The 18677-nt window shown below is 43.8% G+C and overlaps 2 protein-coding genes across 2 annotated transcripts; both read left to right on the forward strand.

The window, feature by feature from the left end:
• Window positions 1–1147: 1147 nt before the first annotated feature.
• On the forward strand, window positions 1148–3970 carry LOC311312400 (thioredoxin-interacting protein-like; the record flags this gene model as incomplete). Its single annotated transcript, XM_084442341.1, has 6 exons — window positions 1148–1403; window positions 1712–1787; window positions 1876–2023; window positions 2297–2656; window positions 2813–3151; window positions 3471–3970. 6 exons carry the CDS (start codon window positions 1148–1150, stop codon window positions 3519–3521), a joined length of 1230 nt encoding a protein of 409 aa, XP_084298467.1. The 3' UTR covers window positions 3522–3970.
• An 8453-nt stretch (window positions 3971–12423) lies between these two features.
• Window positions 12424–16056, forward strand: LOC311312693 (zinc-alpha-2-glycoprotein-like). Its single transcript, XM_084442667.1, has 2 exons — window positions 12424–12958; window positions 14523–16056. Exons 1-2 carry the CDS (start codon window positions 12904–12906, stop codon window positions 15554–15556), a joined length of 1089 nt encoding a protein of 362 aa, XP_084298793.1. The 5' UTR covers window positions 12424–12903; the 3' UTR covers window positions 15557–16056.
• Window positions 16057–18677: the final 2621 nt, after the last annotated feature.

Genomic DNA, 18677 nt, shown 5'->3' on the forward strand with positions numbered 1-18677 from the left:
ATTATGTTTTTATGACTCATTGATGGGAAATGTTATTCTGTGAGAGATGTGATATGGTGTGATGATGTAATGCACCTATCATAACTTGGGCATGAAACGCATTTAAAGAAGATGAATATTTCAGCTTGGCTTTGCAGTTTTTTTCTTGGGTTTTGAGGGGAAATCCATATTATTGTGTATTAATAGAAAACAGGTACACATTAAATCAGAGATTTAAAATATTTAATAAACCCATTCAAGTTTACTGCTGTTTTCCCAGCCAATGTTGCACCAGTCAAAGCTCTTAAATGTATGTGGAAGTGGATTTTTTAGGGAGTGGATACAAGACCTCATTTTAGTAAGTACTGGTAGTACTAATGTAGGCCTATGTGAATACATGTTAACTGAATCTAATTAACATATAATTTCATTAATCCAATGTATTCAAATATATGTCCCACCACTGAGATCCACACACACACACACACACACACACACACACGTATATATATATATATATATATATATATATATATATATATATATATATATATATATATATATATACATAGCCTACTGTGTATTTAATAAATATATTACACATAAAGCAAACACAGTTTATGATATGGTCACAATCCCCTCACATGGGCCGCGGTCATTGAATTTGGACGAAGTCCCCGGATGAGCCGTGCAGCCCATAAACACGCAGCACATAGCGTCCAGTAGTTCATATGCCGGTGGTTTTTCTAGGGGCATATCTGGGCACCGTGCCACTCCTACCCCCAGCTGTGCACGGGGTGTCCACGCGTCCTCTCTGCTCGTGTATTGGCTGTGAGGGACCCAAACAACACATTTGGACCAATGAAAGCGCTGTACATGCGGAACCTGACTGTATTCATATCTCCACTGCGTGCGCTGTAAGGGGAACCTGGTGTTGGTAAACGTGGGATGCCCTGCCGCCATCCATATAAAGCCGATGCAGACGTGGTGTAGGCTACTATATAGTCAGCTTCAAAGTGACAACAGACAGTGACATATACATAGAGGACTTCTTTTGTGACAGTGGGTGCATACAAGCAATCTTTTGAATAGCCTTTATTGTTCAATTTGATAGCGGTCAACGGCACCACCGATTCTGTTGTCGCTCTTCGACTGGGAAACTATCAAAATGGTTATTATGACAAAGAAGTTGAAGACCTTTGAGATAGTCTTCCGTGATCCTAGCAAGGCGTATTATTCCAGTGGAGATAAAGTGGCCGGGAATGTCGTGGTCGAGGTCTCCGAGGTCACCAAGGTGTCCGCTATGCGCCTGTTCGGGATTGGATGCGCAAAAGTGGAATACGCTAAAGGGAAGCAGAGGTGTCGTGAAGGAATTGAGTATCTTAAATACGAGGATAACCTTCACCTGGACCACCAGCCAACAGGTAAGATGATCAAGAAGACGCATAATTAAATTAAAATAAAATAAAAAAGTATGGACCCCTGCATGTGAAACGTTCCACCACATCACTGCAGTAATCTCCCCTACGCAGAGCTGACTGGAGTCTGAGAACGCATGCGCACAGATGACACTGACAGGCTGCTAGTTAATGTAGTTACTGTAAGTGTATTCTGAAGAACCCTGTCATAGAGCTGCACGGGCTGCGCACCTTGAAGAGAAAACAGACCAGTGGTCTGAAGGAAATTGTATTTTCATATTGTTTTAACAACACAACTGCTGTTTTCTACTCAGATGCTGATGGCTCAGTCACTCTCAGACCAGGGAACAGATATGAGTACATGTTCGGGTTCGAGTTGCCTCAACCTGGGTAAGTGTTCAGGCATATTCAGCAGTGGCATTAGTATAATCCAATCTTGAACAATGACTGATATTTTATGTTCCCTTTTTGTCGACAGACAGCTGGTGTCTTCCTACAAGGGCAAGTTTGGTAGTGTGCAGTATTACGTCAGGGCGCTGATGGAGAGGCCTACCCAGAATGCCTTGCAGTGTGAGAAACACTTTGAGGTGGAGGAGCCTCTCGATGTCAACACACCAGACCTCCTGGTAAGTCTGCACATCACCCATCACACCATAATTAGCACCACAAGGATCATGTAGCAACCTGCATTCTTTACTTATCGTGTATAAAATTGTAGCATGCTCACATTTACAGTATATCTATTTGCTACTGTGAGTTGACCAATGTTCATTCTTTATTTGGTAGCGAATTCTAAAAATACCAAGAACATCTTAACAAAAATGTAGATTGAATTACAGTAGATGAAAAGCTGCCTTGTGTTTTAACCCTTTCTATCCCACCTCTCTCCCTTAATCCAGGCGCCGGCCGCCGGGACCAAGGAGAAGAAGGTCACCTGCATGTTCATCCCCGACGGCCACGTGTCCATCAGCGCCAAGATCGACCGCAAGGGCTTCTGCGAGGGCGAGGAGATCCGCGTGGACGCCAAGTTCGAGAACACCTGCTCGCGCATCGTGGTTCCCAAGGCGGCCATCGTGTCCAAGCACACCTACCAGGCCGGCGGCAGGACCAAGCTGCTGCGGCAGAAGCTGACGTCCGTGCGCGGCGACCACATCATCTCGGGGATGTGCGACATGTGGCAGGGCAGGACCATCCGCGTGCCCAAGCTCAAGCCCTCGCTGGTGGGCTGCGACATCATCCGCGTGGACTACGCCCTCATGGTGAGCGGTACTGTACACTCGCGCTCAAACCGCTTAATGAATCTTTCATTCCATGTGGCTTGATATTGTTGCGTGAGCTGCCAAGAAACCAACTAAAAAAAGAATTCTTCGCAGTCCGAACCCCCCGTGACCGACGTCTCTCTCTCCTCCCCCCAGATCTACATCCACATCCCCGGCAGCGACAAGCTGGTCATGGAGCTGCCGCTGGTCATCGGGACCATCCCCTTCAGCGGCTTCACCAGCCGGACCAGCAGCATGAGCAGCCAGGCCGGGTCGCTGGCCTCCTCCTCCTCCTGCGGCGCCTGGGCCTCCCTGGGCCTGCGCCCGGCTCCGCCCAGCTACTGCGACATCTCCCGCGACGGCCGCCTCCTCCTGCCCCGCGACAGCCCGCTCACGCCGCTGCTGGACGACTACGAGGCCGGGGAGGAGGAGGGCGGCCTCTTCATGCGGGCGCCGCCGGCGCCACGGTTCCCTCCGCCCCCGGCGTACTCTGAGGTCAGACATGTTTTACGTCCTCAGGTTTTACACAGAGATTGTTTGTTTTTTAAGGGTGTTGTTGTGGGTGTTGTTAAGGGTGTTGTTAAGGGTGTTTTTAAGGGTGTTGTTAAGGGTGTTGTTGTGGGTGTTGTTGTGGGTGTTGTTAAGGGTGTTTTTAAGGGTGTTGTTGTGGGTGTTGTTAAGGGTGTTTTTAAGGGTGTTGTTAAGGGTGTTTTTAAGGGTGTTTTTAAGGGTGTTGTTGTGGGTCCACGCTGTGGGTTTTTGTGTCAGAGGTGCCCTTCATAACGCAAACGTTTTTTTCTTTCCCACTCCTCAGGTTGACGAGGACCTCGACAGCAGCGGCGGCCATGTTCTTAAGGTTTGGTGAACGGTTAGGGAGAAGGTCACGACCTGTTGACTCAGCTAAAGCGCCATGCCGCCCGTCAGCCCGAGGCTGAAGTGCAGTTTGGTGAGGAGAGAAGCACAGCTGTGAGGTGGGGGGACCCCAGCCCTGGAAACAACCAGGGAGCCGAGCCGGACTCTCGGGGTTTACTGAGTCAGAACGCCCAACGAGGGCCCTAATGGAAGAATTTTTAGGGCATTCAAGACTGAAGTTGCCCATTATCTGTCGTTAGCCCTCTAGACATTCCACATTAGTTCTGTTCTTCAGTTGCTGTGTTCTCATGATTGATGCAACGTTAGACGCCACCTCTCTACGTTGAAATGTACACAGCTGTCATGCTAGGCTAGATGGTCTCAACCTTGCCTCGAGAGACTGACTGTAGTTTTCAGGGCATTGAGAGGATGTGCAAAGTTTAAATGGACATTTTTATATTGTTGCACTATTTGCATATACAGATTGCTCTGAAATTGCCAGTAAAAACATTTTCTGTGTATGTAGTCTTCCGAATCTTGCTTGGTAGTTTTGCAATAATGTTAGCTGTGGTTCTGGTGTACTGTATTCAAAGGGCATGAGTGCTGTTTTGTTAAAACCAAGCATGTGGAACTGTTACTGAATGAGAAATCCACTTTATGTTTTGAAAGTTGTATATAAATGAAATATATGTGTTATTTTCATGAGACCCCATGGGTTGGTTTTCTATTCAAATCAAGAATAAATACTTTCACCTTAATTTACTCCATGCTTGTGATTTAATCTCTTATAAATAATACAAACACTATTACACAAATAAAGGGTTTCACCAGCTACACCCTCAGCTGTGTGAGGGAAGCCAGTGAAACACTATAGACTGTTCTCTGAGGGTTCTCCTCCTCAGTGAGGGTTCTCCTCCTCAGTGAGGGTTCTCCTCCTCAGTGAGGGTTCTCCTCCCCAGTGAGGGTTCTCCTCCTCAGTGAGGGTTCTCCTCCCCAGTGAGGGTTCTCCTCCTCAGTGAGGGTTCTCCTCCCCAGTGAGGGTTCTCCTCCTCAGTGAGGGTTCTCCTCCCCAGTGAGGGTTCTCCTCCTCAGTGAGGGTTCTCCTCCTCAGTGAGGGTTCTCCTCCCCAGTGAGGGTTCTCCTCCTCAGTGAGGGTTCTCCTCCCCAGTGAGGGTTCTCCTCCTCAGTGAGGGTTCTCCTCCCCAGTGAGGGTTCTCCTCCTCAGTGAGGGTTCTCCTCCTCAGTGAGGGTTCTCCTCCTCAGTGAGGGTTCTCCTCCCCAGTGAGGGTTCTCCTCCTCAGTGAGGGTTCTCAATGAAGCGGTGCTTCACAGCCGATTGCCGTCGCCGTCATGGGAGCGATCACCAGCGGCTGAAAGACTACAGGCTGTCTGGACGTGGATATATTGTGTGATACTAAAGCAATAAGATAAGGACAAACCATTTAAGGCCTATCGTACCACATCACAGATAAGCAGCTTTATCAGGTCACAGCGGACACACGGGCAGTTAAGACCTCTACAGCCAAGGCCGTAAACATGGGGTTTACAACACTATACAGTAGCATCTCATGATAGTAAGACTTTGATGCTAGTAAAAAGCCACTATGTATGTACACAAGCAATATGTATGTAGTTGTACAGTAGATTCTTAGGATGTATCATCTCCTCTCAGAGCTCTGGCCCGCGTGGTCGGCCATTTGAAGGTGGCCAGTCTTTCCGTTTCCATGGGGATTGACAGGGGGTAAAATGATATAGGGGAATGCAGTTATTGTAAATATTTTTAAACATTCAGATATTTCTTCTGAAATAACTGGCACCTGCGTTGTTGTGGTGCTCTGAAGCTGTGACCTTTAACCTCACATCATTCAATATTTCTGGGAAAATTTAAGGAAATATTAAGGAAATATTATTTGACCTTATATGACGTTATAAGGTCAAAAGATAGCGGAGAATGGAAAGCCCTGTGGAATGCCCAGGAAGTGTAGAAATTAGAAAAGCAATCTGTGAATAAGTGAGGGACAGGTTGGTGGACAGCAGGTTTTAAAGGACAGCCGTGGACATGTCCAGATGAGATGGACGAGCCAGAATAAACTTTGTAAACTCACAAACACCTGTTGTCATATGAGAGTGTGTGTGTGTGTGTGTGTGTGTGTGTGTGTGTGCCTGCGTGCATGTGTGTTTTATTTACAGTTTCCTATTAGGGAGATCCCGGTCTAAGGGCCTACAGTATTTCATTACCCCACGTGGGCACAGCTCAGCCAATGAGATTGAAGAGTCTGAGATAACTCTGGCGCGATGTAATACATAGCTTGGCTGGGCACAGAGAACAGGACACCGGTGAATGTCCACATAATGAACTTTAGCACACATAAGAATACAATGTCCTCTTTACTTCTGTCTCTGTACTGTATGTATCAGGTTGATCTAACGGAATAGTCTAGAAGAAGCACCGTAGGGGGGGGGGGTGTAGATTGCTGGGAATGGCAACCTCACCAAGTTGGGTAGCAACAGCCCACCAGAAACCCTACGCTGTTGTTTACGCACTTCTGCAGCTGTTCCCCAAGTGCACGGCTTGTCAGAATGGCATACAAATGTATTTTTTACTCCTCCCACCCATCCACCCTTTCCCTCTCTCTCTCTCTCTCTCTGTCTCCCTCTCTCTCTTTCTCTCTCTGCTAGTTGAGGCTGTGAACCTTGGCCTAGCCCAGGGGATAGAGCCAGTCGTACAGTAGGGGTTGACCCTGTCGTACAGTAGGGGTTGACCCAGTCGTACAGTAGGGGTGGACCCAGTCGTACAGTAGGGGTTGACCCTGTCTTAACTAAGCACTGCAGAACACCGCAGTTGACATCTGAGGGGATTTGAACCCAAACGTTACAATATGGCGAAACTTAAAAGTGCCGATGCATCACATCCAGTACTGTAGACGGGCTGTAGTGATATTGTGGAGGTAGTTAAAATGTGAGGTTGTTGAAGTTGCATTTGGCACCAAATACCTGATGAACAGACTACCATACAATGTGTCTAAAATTTGGCAAAAATAATTAAACAAACGCAGGAGTAGTACATGTAGGCCTAAGTCCAAATCAGTCATGTAGTAATGTGACACACGTCTACCTGTGCTGTGTATAATTCACCTTCTCTGTGTACAATTCTCTGCTTATTGTGTAATGGATCTAGAATACATGAAAGTTTTACTGTTTGAATTAAATTACATAAAATAATGAACTTTTTCACAATATTCTTATTTTGTGAGATGCACCTGTATGTCCGTTACCGTGTTCAGAACGGCAATAAACCTGATCTGTGTATAATTCACCTTCTCTGTGAATAATTCTCTGCTCATGAGAGTGAAACAGGACTATTTCCAGCTGTAAACCTGAATGTCACAGTGAGTCACTGTAGGTAGCAGGGCAGAGAGAAGTGTGCTTGCTACTGTGAGACTGTAGGTAAAGCAGGGCAGAGAGAAGTGTGCTTGCTACTGTGAGACTGTAGGTAGCAGGGCAGAGAGAAGTGTGCTTGCTACTGTGAGACTGTAGGTAGCAGGGCAGAGAGAAGTGTGCTTGCTACTGTGAGACTGTAGGTAGCAGGGTAGAGAGAAGTGTGCTTGCTACTGTGAGACTGTAGGTAGCAGTGCAGAGAGAAGTGTGCTTGCTACTGTGAGACTGTAGGTAGCAGGGTAGAGAGAAGTGTGCTTGCTACTGTGAGACTGTAGGTAGCAGTGCAGAGAGAAGTGTGCTTGCTACTGTGAGACTGTAGGTAAAGCAGGGCAGAGAGAAGTGTGCTTGCTACTGTGAGACTGTAGGTAAAGCAGGGCAGAGAGAAGTGTGCTACTGTGAGACTGTAGGTAGCAGGGCAGAGAGAAGTGTGCTTGCTACTGTGAGACTGTAGGTAGCAGGGTATAGAGAAGTGTGCTTGCTACTGTGAGACTGTGATGCTTTGGTCTGCTGCAGATGTCCTGTAGGTCCATGTTCAGTCTGGAGTCTATTTCAGTGATCAGTACCAGGAACCTGTACCCCCCTGCCCCTGCGCCTGTACCCCTCTGCCCCCCCCCTTCCCCCCCAATGCCCCTAAGTGTGCTGACCTGAGGGGCCACTGTTTGGACCCCAGCCCGGCTGACCCACTTACTGCCCGAAACAAAATCCTGGAGCCAACTAGTTAAGAAAAAACTGAGATGAGTAACAAGCACAAAATATAACAGGTGCAGAGTTTCACAAAATATTGACGTTGATTTTGAGGCATGGCCTTGTGTTCTCTAAGGGAATCCACTTTTGGGGTCTTGGAGTCGAGTTTGATTTCCCCCTGCACCCTTTGATCCTCTCTTCCCCAATGATATCATTTTCCTCTGACCATGAGCCGTCCTCACCTCCCCATTGGCCGGTAGCGCTGGTCACGGAGGTTTTGATTGGTGGGGTTATCACTTGCACTCATTCACAGCGTGATCACATGGCTATCAGAGGGGGAGGGGCTTGCTGTGTCAGTCTTGACTTACTAACAGAGTCTCTAGCTTTAGGAACCTGCTGTGAGCACCCTTGTTGAACGCACAACTACTACAGTGTATAAAGGCTAATTTAACATCATATAAACCTTAAATTTAGACTATGTTACTGGTTTTGGGGCATTGGAAGTATAATAGTACTATAATAATTTCGATATAGGGATTACGTTTTTATAAACCCATACTTGTCTCAATAGATACATCATTTATAAGCAGTTTCTATGAAAAGAGCATCAATCAATCAATCAATTAAAGCTTTATTTGTATAGCGCATTTCATACCCAGAGGCAACACAATGCGCTTATGGGCATTTGTGTGATGACCCATGGAGAAGAACCTGGTGCTATGCAATGTCTATGCAATGTCTATGCAATGTCTAAAGCTGAACTGTAAACAGTATACTCTACACGGCCAACGACCACATCCTCATCCATGCATCAGTTAACATTGAGCTAACGTGGCACTTCATCTGCATGTGCAGAACCGCCTGTCAGTACGAGCAGCTCAAGCCCGTCAGCCAGAGGTCAGAGGTCACTGGGCCGATGACATCATCTGTGTGTTTGGTGATACATATTTCAGTCGTTCGCATTTCTACCTCTAAATTTCTCCCCCGATTTAGGGGATGTCAACCTTCTTGCTGATTTAAAAAGTGACGTCATTAATCGCTACGGACGGATTCCTGTCCGGTCAGGACGGGATATATTCTGAGAAGAAAATACAGTTCCACATGTATACAGACTTACAACAGTCACCATGGCAGATGGAGACTTCTAGAATAATCAGGAATCTGGACGCAAGTCTTTGCTCATTTATGTAATTTCAAGGGGGGGGGCATGGCTCCTCAGACGGAAACACCTGGGTGATGTATGTCTGTGATGACTCATTGGGGGGGGGTGCAGGTCACTGAGGGGGGTGGGGGCTGATTGGAGGGTGGGGGGAAGGTCTACTGACACACAGGGGTCATGACGTCACATTGTGATGGATGGCTGCCGAGCTCAGGTCGGCTGTGGACACAGATGCAACAGCACAAGATGCCACAGCTGGTTTTGAGAGGTACGGCGCCTCTTCAATCAACAAGTGCAGATTTGCAATCTGACTTGCATGTTGTGAACCACGATGTTCAGCTGATGCCCTTCAGTGTTCACACAAAGCAAGTGGCAGATCGAGCCATATTAGACAGCGTATAGTTGAACCTTTTGCAACTCCTTCCAGTTAGTGAATGATTAACACAGTCGTTTGTTTGAAGTCACGTCCACATCTGACCTCCGGTGCCATTTGAACAAGGACAATCACCATGTTAGGACAATCACCATGTCAGGGACTTTGCGGCACCAAATCAAATCAAACTTTATTTGCATAGCGCATTTCATACACAGAGGCAACACAATGCGCTTTACAGAGAGCAATGGGGGGGTCGGCATAGGTCCCACCCCTACTTATTCCAGAGAGAAGCAAAAAAAACTGTTTCACTCGGGGGCCAGAAAGGTGAGCTGTAAAAATCCTTCCCTGACCTCTCTCAACGAGACGATCGAGCAAGCTCCTGGAAAATGTTTGTCTATTGGCTAAGAACAAAAACAGAGCAGTAAACATGAGCTAAATACTTCATAAGAGAGACATGACTAACAGGAGAGTGCACAAATAGTTACAGAGAAGTTGCCTACATGGTCGGCCATTATGTGTTAGCTATACCACCAATCCTTTCAGTCCCAAAGACATTTTTGCTGATCTCATATCAGTGCACACCTGTAATTGAGAGCAGAGGTGCCTCACAGTGCTGGGTAAGCATAGCTATTTACTATATACTACTGTATATGTCCATTTGTGTTGATTTTTGATGTTACAATGGCAAAACATTATGTTTGAAACTCCCCTAATAAGTACAGGACAAAATGATACAGTAATGTACAGTTGGATATTAACTCCAAGGAAACACGTCTCGTTTTCACACCTATTTATATATTGTTGACACCACTGAACAGAGTGTCCACTAGTTTCATGGTGTCAGTTATATTACATAAAATCTAGCAGCCAACACAACGGTCACTTACCGAGTCTTCAATTCCTATTGGCCAGGACGTCGTGTTCACGAGTACAGACACTAGAAACGGCGTGTGCCTTCCTTGGTCCAAGGCCAAATGTTTTGGGTACTCTCTGGTGGCACAGTGGTTCACCAGGAACATCAGGAGCCAGGTCATGAATAGGCCCTGTGCACCAGCTCAACTACTTCCTGAAAGTCACTTGGCATCTAGATTTCCTGTCCTATATGATTGGATTAAGTAATTAATCAGGTGTGCAGCAGACCCAGCGCACACCTGATTAATCACTTAATCCAATCATATAGGACAGGAAATAAAGATGCCAAGTGACTTTCAGGAAGTAGTGGAGCTGGTGCACAGGGCCTATGCCCCTGGTACCTTCATACCTGTAGGCCTACTGTATCTGTGTGTGTTATAGGAAGTGTAAGATTGGTTATTATACTTCTTGCAGGTCTATAAGCAGTATATATAATGATACGTGTCTTTGCATAATCCTATTTAAAGTCGCATAGAAACTGCTCTATTAATACATCCATGACAGAAACGGACGTTTGAGATCTTCTAACTTCCGTAGTTTGACATATTTCCGACGCAAACAAGCTATGAGGGTGGGACATATGTTTAGAGGAATTTGATTGGAACATTGACAAGTGGGCGGGTTTTAAGAACTTTAGACAGATTTAATAGTAGGATAGCGTTGATTGACGGGTGGATGTCGTGAGATTATTGGCCTAAAATCTAAGGTACCTGTTGTCGTCATTGCACGTGACCTACCGTTTTCCAGGAAGTAAAAAATTATCATTATATAGGCTACTTTGATATAAGATTACAACAAAAGTAGAATTTTGTAATTTTTGTGGCATACATCGTTGAATAGGTGAACACTATGACCAATTATGTGAACCAAAATGGGACACAATGCATTTTTCGTTTCTGTGCGACTAGAGGACAATAATACTAAACCTGTTTTCAGCTGATTTCAAACCTGAAAAGATGACACATTGTAACAGACTATTGCTCGTACATTACCTGACCTCTCTCACACACACACACACACACACACACACACACGCACACAGAGAGAGAGAGAGAGAGAGAGAGAGAGAGAGAGAGAGAGAGAGAGAGAGAGTACATTGAAGCCTTGAAGTCTTGTAAAGAACATAGCAATGAGAGAGCCAGGACAAAGTAGGGCATGTCAGCCTCTGATAGATTCACATTAGTGTGCACACACAAAAAACACGTTAGTACGCATGAATGTACTGCAATGCTACCCAGGTCAGTCAGAACCAAATTAACTCTAGTTTGGGAACCAAGTACATTTTTAAGTGGCCAGGCTTACTATTATCAAGGTAACGTCAGCGAGGAAGAATGCTGATGACTATAAGATGACGCAGGCTAGTGGGAATGTGGAGAATTTATGAAGCGTTTGTACACCTTTCTGACCTGTGCTTGGCAGTATTTGCTATTGGCCACTAGGGGGCAGACACAGACAATACTGTAAAAGTCAAGCTACCCTGTCTCACTGACGGCAAAAAGTACATTACTGGAACTACTGGAAAACACTACTCAATCAATCAATCAATCAATCAATCCAAGCTTTATTTGTATGGTGCATTTCATACCCGGAGGCAACACAATGCGTTTTACAGAGAACAAGGGAGGAGGGCACACGACCCACCCCTACATATTCCAGAGGGAAGCAAAAAAACAGTATCACCCGGGGGCCAGATAAGTGAGCTGTACAAATTCTTCTCTGACCCCTACTGTACACATTTAGGCAGAAATAGATGTTCTTCATAGAAGATCATGATTACACTATCTTTTTTGTAAAGTAAGAAAAACTCATTTTGTTACATCCGTTTTAGTTTATTTGTGTGACAAACTAAAACAAACATTTGATGACTAAGGTAATTAGAGGATGACTCAACCCTGTGGTCCCATAGACCAACAGTGTAGCTAAAGAAAAGGGGGGGGGATCTATGTCCTCATTCACATCTGGAGAGGTTGTTGATTTTAGGGTGTAGATCATGGATGTATTAATAGAACAGATTAATATTATATAATATATATTAAAAGATCCACTAAACTGATCACCTCCTGTCCTGAGGACTTCAAAGTGCCAAGGTCAAGGCACATTGTAGCCCACCGCAAAAAGATTCATTACTCGAAGCCTCATTAAATGCTTTGTACGCTACTGACACCTGCTGCCAAAGATAATTTAGCCTATGTGTGTCTTGTTATGTATCTGGACCTGTCTGCAATAAAGTAGTCTAATGTGCTTCTGTAACTGGGAAGTGACAGTGAATGTGCTTCCGTAGACCGAAGCCTCGTTTGTCATCGGTCACGTGGTTTTAAATAAACGAAGCGAGTCTGGATACTGGGTTTGATCAGGACCTGATCAGGACCTGCGCTCCACAAACACCTCGGAACTTCGGTCTCCTACTAACATCACAAGACGTTACGCACAGTGAATACTGGGAAGTGTTAGTCAAGGTAAAAGTGTCCAGGTAGCTTAAGAGTAGCAGCATAAGTCTCTCTGGCCAGGAATTGTATTTGCTGCGGATGAGGAAATAAAGTTCCTGTTCGTGATTAATTCCAGCATAACGCCTTGCTGGTCCAGCCTGGTTCCCAGCTACAAGGCAGGGTTAGTAAAGCAGAAAGGTCTCTCGGGTCAGGATCAAGCTGGGCCGGGTACTAAACAATCTCGCTCCATCTACAAATCACCTGCTGTAGTGAAACAGGCTGGATTAGGTTCACAGGTCGATAGAGGACTGACTCCATGAGCCTAAAAGTGAAAGTGGATCAGGATTCAGGATCATATTAGACTTTTGAAGGACTAACACAAGAAAGAAAGAAAAAAGACATGGAAAAACTGCACGTTTTATTAATTCTATCGTTTTACACCATTGCGGAAGCAGGTAAGAGGAACAGTTCGCTTCATTTACTTTTTCCCTGACATACTGTATTAAGACTATACAATAATACAATAGACTACACAATAATACAATAGGCTATGTTCTACATGGATGTACAACGTCTTTTGGTGTATGTACACTCAATCAATCAATCAATCAATCAATCAGTCAATCAATCAATCAATTCACTTTCTTGAAAAGACTCATGGTTTAAGAGACATAGGCCTACTGTACAAATATACATACAAACAACATTTAATAAAAAGGCAATACCAGTGTTTCCACATACAGTAGGTATCGCACGGTGCTGAGCCTAGGATGTGACAGCAGCATAATGATGGAATTATGAGAACCATTCAGAAGGCAGATACATTTGTACATCAGATTTTTCTACAGAGCATGAGCGTGTAGACAATGCACTTGCACCGCACCACCTTGCTTTTTTAAGCAATATATACAATCATTATAGGCAACCTGGAGCTATGCTAGAGTATGAGCCCATTGTTGGCCATATGATACGATTCTGTTCGGAATCTCCGGCCCTTTTCGAGCGAACTTCGCCTTTAGACGCAGTCAAAACAAGCCTCATAGCACAGGCCCAAACTTGTACAGTAAATTGTAGAGTTTTATATTGCCGACTGTGACTAAACTCCACAGACTCCCACCTACAGTAACTGCACGACAGTATCACAGTTAGAAAACATGTATGACCTATGACCTAGCCATACTCTATCTCAGATCTATACTGTACCAACACCATACCAAGAATCAGTCAACTTTGGACTGGGCGGATTTAAACGTCTGGACCCAGGCTAACAATGAAAGTCAGTAGTGACCAAAGCATAAATAACATATTTCTTAATATTTTAATGTGGAAAATATGAGTAAATGGCACATCATTTTTGTCTTGCAGCTCTGCAAATGAGGTGGCCTCACCTCAGAGTTCACCTGAGTATAAATAAAGGTTTCAATCAATCAATCAAGTCTTTGGCAAGTGGCAATGGTATACACAGGATAATACACTCCAAGGTGTTATCGAAAAATAATGCACTTCGCAGAGGCAAACCCCTCTCGGCGGTGGTGCATTATCCCTTACATGTCAATCAATCAATCAATCAACTGACCATTCAATCAATAAATCAATCAACCAATCAGTCAACAACCAATCAATCAGCCAATCAATCAAACAATCAATCAATCAGCCAACCAATTTCATTATGAAGGATATCATTTTATAATAAGTGTCAAAAATCACTGTTTAACGAGAAGCCTCAAAGGTTACTGTGTTGCTCAATCTATATATGTAATACAATACTACTGTATTACTCTATAAATGTAATACAATACTACTGTATTACTCCATAAATGTAATGCAATACTACTTTAGCCTCTCTTTACCTCTTCTAGTTACTGTGGGACTGTCAATTTGAGTTAACGATCAGGATTTGAAGACAACAAAAGAATATGAGAAGAGCAATATCATTTACTTTATTATTATTTTGTAAACTTTTTCCTATATGGAGATAATCACTGTGAAAATACTAACGTGGTTCTCTTCTCTTTTCAGGTTCAGGAGGACACTCTCTTTACGTGTTGGCAACGTACATGACAGGAGAGACACCGTTTCCTGCGTTTACAGCCGTGGTGATGCTGGATGATGTTCAAGTTTTTTACTTTGACTCAGAGATTGACAAAGTAGTTCACTCTGGACATGGCATCGAAAAAAAGGAGAGTGATACATCCCCAGTGACAGTTAATGTATTAAGATACATTCATTTTTCCATGAGAGGAAGACTAACTGACATAAAACATCGCTTTAATCTGACCAAAGGTATTCAAGTCTATCAGAGCATAACTGGATGTGAAATGTCGCCCAACGGTGAAGCAGCACTGGTTATGTTTCAGGACTCCTGCAATGCAATTAATGCTCGTGGCTTTTATTACAACATGACAGCATGCACATATTTGTCTGAAAACCCATGGAAGATTCAATTGGAGGAGAAATGGATTCCAATAAACACAATGCGCTATACACAAATTTACCTTCCTCTGTGCATTAAAGAACTGAAGAATGTCCTGGAGAAACAGAAGAACGTAGTGCTGCGTAGAGTGCGTCCCAGAGTCCGGTTTCTGGAGAAGACGGTTCCTGGAGGGGCTCGGGTCAGCTGCCTGGCCACCGACTTCTACCCCCGACACATCAACCTCACCCTGCTGAGGGACGGACGGCCTGTGGCAGAGCAGGAGCTCACAGGAGGGGCGGTGCTGCCCAACGGGAACGGGCTGTACCAGGTCAGGAAGAGCCTGGAGATCAGCACACAGGAGCTGAGAGAGAGACACAGCTACACCTGCACCGCCTCTCACCTCAGTCTGGACAACAAGCTGGACATCAGTTGGCAACCGGAGTTCTCACGTGAACACAGAGTTCCCATCCTTTTGGGCTCTGTGGCGATGATGATGATGGTGGTGATTCTTCTCTGCATGTTCATGTGTGTGAGGAAGAGGAGGAAGGTCATTGACTCCAGGACAACTCTGCAGCAGCCTGCTAACATTGATGCTCAAGTGACTGAGCAACTCAATCCATCCTCTCATCCTGACACCTGATTAGCTGTTGTAGCCCATTTGTTGTAGCTGATGCCAATTAGCCTACCGCATTTATGATAATGCAATGTTTCCTTAAATTGACAATTCGCTCAAAATACATCATGCAATCTATGTTGTTGTTATTGTTGTTGGTATTGATGTTTACCCTGCCTGTAATTGATCCCCACCGACAGTTTTTGTCCACCAGGATATTGATGCTCTAATCAACAACATGATGAAAGTTTGTATTTGCATATATGTCATGGTAACATTAACTGAAACTACAATCAAATCCAAAACACAATTGTTGAATTTCACCAAATAAGTAACAATGAAAAAAGGCCTTCTCATTAATATGAATTGTCGGCTACTTTGTAGTATTAGTGGAGGGAGTATGATGTTTGGTGTAGTTTTTGCTGTGAAGTCACTTAAAAAGGAAAACCTTTTTTATTATGTGCATTCAATTTGGTTTGATTTGACCCAAAATCAACTAGAAATGGTGCTTAGAGAGCACAGACCTCCACCCCTGAATGCATAAATATGAATAAATCTTTAAGTTTTGAAGTTGTACCCACCTTTATTTCTCCTTGCTTTCCCACAAAAACTAAGAGGTTATGTTAATGTTCACCAGCTAGCTAGCTAAATCTTTAAGTTTTGAAGTTGTACCCACCTTTATTTCTCCTTGCTTTTCCACACAAAGGAAAAGTTCCTGCCCAAAAAATATGAAAAATTCCTCTCCTCTCTCTCAGATGATGATTGGCTCATGAAGTTCCCGCCTCTTTAGGGGCGGGGCTAGCAATGTTGTCCCAGGGATGCTTAGGAGTTGGTCATATCAGGAGCATCTTGGTGGTAAGAGTCACTTCACTAAATATCCCTTCAGGCTGAAGACGTACACTTGTCTGTGTCTCATTTATACAAACTATCACAAATACCAGGACCTTATTTTGAGGGTTTGGCTTCCCGTTACTGTAAATCCAAGAAACAGTGACAACCATGGAGAAACTTGTTGTTTTTCTGTTTTTACTTTCATTTCTCAGTCACACAATTGTAAAAGCAGGTAAGAGGGTTATTTACTTACTCTGATAGCCCACAGCCTGTATGATGTAGATACCTAGCCTACATGAAGGATAAATCTCGAGTGATGAGGGTTACAAAATGGATTATTCCTGGTAGCCTACTTTCAAAGTTCCATGACTGCAGCACAAAATAGTGTGCCATAACCAGTGAGTTAATACACGGTTAGGGCTAATCATTAAACATTTTGGGATCACTATTTCAGTGTCTTTTTTTGATCGATTTTAGTGAAGTAGTAGACTAATGAAAGAATATGTTATTTGCTGTGCAGCACACCAACTGTCCGGTTATTGATCAAAACAAATTGTGAACAACAACCAACAAATATGTGACGCAGCAGGTTTAGCGAGCGCACACACCCTCCCAGCTAGCAGGTGTTCCCACAACATTGGAGAACATTCCCAACACGTTCTGCTAATGTTTTCACATTCTTAGAACATTTTTAGATCTAATGATTGCTAGCTGGGCTGGTGTGGTGCGACATAGAACGTTTTCGGAATGCAGCAAGGGGGATTTCAGAATGCCGACACAAAACGTTTACATTAATCAGCTTATGGGGATGGGATGCTGCTCTAAAAAGTCTACCACATTATTACACAAGGATAGAAAGCTGTTGATTTATTTAACATGTGGCACCGTAAGTTTCATTTTGCCACATGCCACACCAGTAGCCTACTATAAGCAGTGAAACATTTTTCGCTATCTCCAAAAATGTGCACAATAACAAAGAGAAAAAATAGAGTAGGTTACAAAAAATATAACATCAATCAAATAGATGGATGTAGAGCATTGGCCCCCAACCACCGGGCCGCTGACTGGTACCGGGCCTCGGCACAGGTGCTACCGGGCCTCGGAATGTATAGCCTAAAATAAATAATAAAGAAAAAAAATATATATATATAAAATATATATATATAAATAATTTTGGCTTGGTGGGGTAATACATTTATTACATTGAACCGCGTTCACTCTGTTGGTCATTTTTTCACCAGTAACCACTATCTGTGAAGCCCACAACAATTTACAGATTTTGAACTTCCGACCCGGAAGTTCCAAATAAAGGAGCACTTCCGAGTTGCTCTTGAGCTAGCCACGTGAACTGTGTCTGTGTGTTGCCTGCCTTGGCGCTCTTAGCTAGCTAGCATGGAGAAAAAAAGACAAACTTCATTGCAGAGCTTCTTCGTAGGGGGGAGAAAAGGCCCATTGAATAAGTTGAATCTGTGGTAACACGAGAGTAATATGCACTAAGAATGCTCAATGCACTTTAAACAGACGCCAACGCACACTTGAACTTTGAAACAACAGGGACAATGATGGAAACAAGTCTTGGACTTTTCGTACTATCCCTGACAATGCACATTATGTTGATAATCTGACAATTTTGTTATGTTTTTTGTCAATAAATCAAATCAGATCAAAATGTGTTATATCAGTGTGTTGTTAGGCCTACTTAAACTTATTATTAGGCCTATAATAATAATAATAATAATAATAATAATAATAGGCTAATATGTGTTGACACTAAAATAATATGCATGTAATGTGTTTAAATCAGTATGCTGTTTTTAGGCCTACTTGAAAAAGCGACTACACTCAGGGCCGTAGCCAGGGTTTAAATTCTTTCTTTTTTTTACCAACTTTTGTACGCAACTGGTTAGCCATGGTCTAGAGATCAACGTCAGTCACTCACAAAGTCATTTACAGGACGTGGGGTCACTTACAGGTGTGTGGCCTAAAGAGTGCACCAAAGCCCTGTGGTCTCTTATGCATTTATAATTTGGCTACCACATCATAATTTGGTGAATGGGCAAAATTCATACTAAAATGACACCTAGTTATACAACCCAAGCTATTCATTCAAAATGCATTATCTATAATTAAAACCAGAGGCACCTGTTGTTGGTAAAAAAAAACTAAAAAAAACTTTACTTAAGTATTTAACATTCTCTCCACTTCTTGGGTCACTGAAAGTACACACAATAAGGACAGACAAAGACACACATGAGTTAATGCTACCTGTGGGTGTCTGTTCTCCTCCTCTGTCCTGTGGGTGTCTGTTCTCCTCCTC

The sequence above is a fragment of the Borostomias antarcticus genome (genome assembly GCF_949987555.1).
Source record: "Borostomias antarcticus genome assembly, chromosome: 8".
Classification (NCBI taxonomy): Eukaryota; Metazoa; Chordata; class Actinopteri; order Stomiiformes; family Stomiidae; genus Borostomias; species Borostomias antarcticus.